Source organism: Mauremys mutica, chromosome 9 (genome assembly GCF_020497125.1).
Source record: "Mauremys mutica isolate MM-2020 ecotype Southern chromosome 9, ASM2049712v1, whole genome shotgun sequence".
NCBI classification, from domain to species: domain Eukaryota; kingdom Metazoa; phylum Chordata; order Testudines; family Geoemydidae; genus Mauremys; species Mauremys mutica.
In genome coordinates, this window is record NC_059080.1 from 8137085 (window position 1) to 8141894 (window position 4810).

At 36.9% G+C, this 4810-nt stretch overlaps 1 protein-coding gene across 1 annotated transcript; it reads right to left on the reverse strand.

Annotated features, from left to right (window-relative positions):
• Positions 1-978: 978 nt before the first annotated feature.
• SLITRK4 (SLIT and NTRK like family member 4) lies at positions 979-4458 on the reverse strand. Its single transcript, XM_045029462.1, has one exon. It carries the CDS (start codon positions 4441-4443, stop codon positions 1930-1932), a length of 2514 nt encoding a protein of 837 aa, XP_044885397.1. The 5' UTR covers positions 4444-4458; the 3' UTR covers positions 979-1929.
• Between the last annotated feature and the right edge of the window lie 352 nt (positions 4459-4810).

Sequence of the window (4810 nt, forward strand, 5' to 3'; positions counted from 1 at the left end):
AGAATAAAATTTTACAGCAGTGTTATAAAGCCCTGAAATTAGAGGTTTAGACTGGAAAATGCTGACACAGCCTTAACCATAGTAGTGCTATCGGGCTTTGTTGTAATAGCTGCCACTTGGAATTCATGAAAACATTAATGTTTATTTTCTATTGCAACTTGATAGACTTATGTATTGATTTTAAAAGGCATGTGGGGGGGAGGGAGAATTTATGGCAGCAAGGTACTGATCCAAAGTCCATTGACATCAGTGGAGAAGCCCCTATTGTCTTGAATGGGCTCTGAATCAGGCATGGAGAATAGATTTTCTGTATGATGCTTTACCAATACATGCCTACTGTGATCTTAAGTTACCATCAGTGAGAAAAAGGGGGTGTTTTCTATCTTGACCATTTGTTGCTATCAATTGAGATTCAGCTTTCACAAAGGCAAGTTTCTATTCTTTATAGATGTGGACTACAAAATACTCTGAACTAAACCAAGACCATTAAATACATTTTACAATGTGGCTTTGATAGACACATGATTGCCATATGGTTTCCTGTTATGATTCATTAGCTGACTGACAGCAGTCAAATAGATAAAGGGTCAAAAAATTGACGCATATACAATTAAACTATTACCCTTATTCATTAATGCCTGTAAATACTTGTAGTGAAAACTATTTAGATTAAGCTGCAGGACCCTGAAAAGCAAGACAACTGATGGCAAATAATTGCCTGACACACAATACTAAAAAACTAATGAATCTATTTTAAAATGCACCATTGGTAACAAATCTGAAATAAGATAATAATATACTAATTTCACAAGAATAGTACAGAACTTTTTTTTTTATTATTATTATTATTATTATACCTGATCACGGGATCCCGGATAATTCTATACAATTTATCACCAGTTTTTGTTTGGTATATTGTTCTGTTTTTAATTTATACTGAATTATTAATACATTGTGATCAGGAAAACAAGTCAGGCATATTAAATACATATTACGGAGTACATATTTTCCTATTTAGTATACAAAGTATTTCATAAATATGAATTATCTTACAAAAATAATTTCTGCTACGCTCACACAGTAAGCACTTTGAAAAGTCTGGTCAACCTTTTGGGGTTGGAGGAGTTTCACATAACTGAGAAGGAACTCTAGTCTTAATTGAATTTGAGTCTTACATAAGAGTCTGCATGAACATCAAGTATTTTCTTCATATCACTACAAATGCTGCAGAAGTCAGGTTACACTTTTTTTTTCTTTTCTTTTTTTTTTAAATTTTATGTATAGACAGGTATACTTCAAGGGTCAAATTTATTTTATAGGTATTTATGCATGGTATATTTTAAACAAATATTTGCACAATTTAACATTATAAATCCAGTGGTTTCAAGATGCAGGCCATAAATGTAACCGATTTACACATACTATTGAATGTTCTCTCTTTGCATGCTTTTTACTTTTCAGATAATCTTTAAACAGTGCCGTTACAACACCACAAATCAAAGGATTACTCCAGTTCCACCAACTTAATCCACGTGCAAGATGAAGGACCCAGCTGAGGTACAAACACTGGTACCAGTTTTCTTGTGTTTGCTCTTACAAATCACAAGGAGACAAAGGTTTTGCATTTAAGGTACAAAACATATATGCCTTTTGAGGTTAAATTCAGTGTAATATGTGTCTAAAGCATCCCTTTGGCAATAGAGTTTGCAGTATCCCTACAGGATTCCAGAGGGTATCAGCTTTATGTAGTAAAATCTATTAAGGAAATTCTCCTCTACTTGACAAATCATATGCAGCTACAGACAGATACCCTTGGATATACCTGCCTCTATGCCTACCAATATAATATAGTATTCGGAAGTTAAAAGTCAACAAAAGGCACTTTTATCATTAAATAGATGTCCTCTGTAAGAAATAAGTTTGCATGACTTATATTTTATTCAAAGCTGTTTGTTCTTCAAGGACTTGTAGGTAGTCAGGTGAACCTTGAAGTTTAGCTTTCAGTTCAAAATATTCACTCTTTCTTTGCTCTACTACAATTTTACTATGATTACCACCTATTAATGACTTCTTGATTTTTTTGTCTTGTTGTTTCTCTGGATAACGTATTTCAAAGCCACTGACCCCTATGCTGTTGTATTCTTTTTTACTTTCAAGAAAATTCTGAATAAATACATTGGAATCCCTCCCAGGAAACAACTCATCCAGTTCATCAATTGTGCTCAGTCTTTTTCTGGCATCCATATGCAATAAATCCTTTTCCTTGTCGGTAATATTTCTCAGAATGACTTTTTGCCCTTGTGGATCAGCAAATGTGAAGCCTGTTTCGGATTCTTTTAAGCCACAAGTGTGACTTTTGCTCATCTGCTCAATGGTTTGAGGAATGAAGGCCTCTGCGCCCAGTCCATCTTTTTTGTTTGATTTGTGGTCGTGCTTTCTTAGCTGCAGTTGCATGGAACTGCACTCTTGGTTCCCAATTCCTTCGTGCTTTACTGTTGGTTTCTTGTTGCGCCGAAGCACAAAGACAAGAAGGCAAAAAGCAACAAACACTGTTAAAATAAGTACAACTAGTATGCTTAAGATTAGGATGGACAATGGAACTGGGCCACCAGGAGGACTTCGAATTGGACCCAACGGTGTAGTAAAAGTGACAGCAGGCACAGGACTAGTGAACAGAGCAGATGGCTTGTTTAAAAGTTTAGGACATAAGATCTCATTTTTGAGAGACTTCAGTTCAATGTTAGCAAACTGAACAGGTGTTTCACATTTTAATTCCTTCACCACAATACCTTCATTTAGTTTTTCCAGCCATAGCTTTAAAGCAACTAAATCACAAGTGCAGTCCCACGGATTACCTTCCAAATCAATTTGTGTAAGAGATTTTAGCTGATCAAGAACGCCACTTACAGGTAGATACATGAAATGATTGTTCCTCAGATTCAGTCTAGCCAGTGGAGCACCAGCAAAAATGTAAGCCGGCAGACTTCTAAGAAGATTGTTGTTCAAATAGAGCAACTGCAAATTTGGCATTAAGTCAAAGGTGCCTGCTAAAATTTCTTTGATAACGTTGTATTCCAAATACAGATATTGCAAATTGTGGAGGCCAGCAAATATTTCTGGACTCAGCCGCTCTATCTGATTGCCATTAAGATACAATCTCCGTAAATTTGTAAGGTTGCGGAAAACCGCCCCTTTGATTACTGCAATCTGATTGCTGCCTAAATGTAGTAAATCCAGCCCTTCAAAGTCAATGAAATCTGAGGTGTCCACATCCTTAATATAATTGCCATTTACATGCAGTTTCTTGGCACTGAAAGGTTTTGGTACGAGTTCGGCCAATGATTCTATATTTCTTTCTTGGCAGTTTACACTTAATCCCAAATCAGAAGGATGAGTTTTGCAGACACATGGGCTTGGGCAAGGAGTTAGAGGAGGAACCCTGGTCTGGTAAGACACAATTTGACTGAGATTGCGATTAGAGAGCGCTTTTCCTGCTACTATCCCCGAGATCTTGGAAGGATTTGTAGTTTTCGGAGGCTTTGTGACTAATCTGTGCATTGACGTTTGCGTAGTGTGGCCATTAGGCGTGCTGTAACCAGGCTCCAACTGGGATGGAGGCAGAATGCGCACATCAAAATCACTCCCAGTCCCCATGGAGCATAATTCTTGCTTATTGGTTTCCTTTAAAAGCCTTCCATACAAGTCGCTGGGCGTTTCACAGATAGCTTCTCCAATGTAAATGTTATAGGGCATATTCTCCAGCCAGGCTTTCAAAGGCAACAAATCACAGGTACAATTCCAAGGGTTATCTTCCAGCTGCAGTTCGACAACTCGACCAATGTGTTCCAGAACTCCAATGTAGGGAAGCTTCTGTATTCGATTCCCTCGTATATCCAGATGGGTTAGAGAAGCGAATCGAAAAATATTATCAGGCAGGAACGAAATCAGATTGTCATTAAGGATGAGGACTTTCAGCTTGTGAAGCTTATTGAAGGCTCCCCGTTCAATATACTTGATTAAATTGTAGTCAGCTTGGAGATACTCCAAGTTCTCTATGCCAAGGAAAGTGTCAGCTCGGAGAATCTTTAATTCATTGTTGTTCAAGTGCAACTGTTTTAATGCACTGAGCCCAAGGAATGCTCCTCCCTCAATGTTCTGCAATTTATTGTTACCCAGTTGCAGGGACACTGCATGTGTAAAATTAAGAAATGTATTTGGATATAGAATAATCAGGAGGTTGTTCTGAAAATTAAGATGGTAAAAATTAGACCAAGGTGGTTTGAGCTGATTTGGTCGGTAGACTGCAACCTTCTCGCAATTGACATACAGTACATTCTCAACCGACACACACGAGCAAACATTGCAAATTCCCACCGAGATGTCAGGATCTGCATTTGTAGAAGAAACCGGGGCTGACAAAACCAGAACGAGCCACAGCAACATCTTCTTGTGATCAGCAAGCAACCTTATGCTCCTGAATAAAGATACAGAATCTAAAGAAGAAAGAAATAAAAAAAAGAAAAAGAAAAGATTTTTTCAGTTGTCATTATTCCAAAAAGTCATTTGGGTTAATATTGTACTCTACTGAGCTACTGTACCTGACTAGTATTACAGATAAAGTATAAACACTAAATATAAAGTACAATGAAAGGTTGATTTTTTTTAACAACCCCACAAAATAATTACAGATCTAGAATGTGAACCTATGTAGACCCACACACAAATATATGTGGGGCTATAACATATCTCATGTACATGAGAAACATGCATAACTAACAAAGTAAAATAAGCAAAACAGGTTTAAATTTTT

Coding starts and splice junctions, on each gene's coding strand:
- SLITRK4 (XM_045029462.1), bottom strand. CDS start 4,443: ATGTTGCTGTGGCTCGTTCTGGTTTTGTCAGCCCCGGTTTCTTCTACA.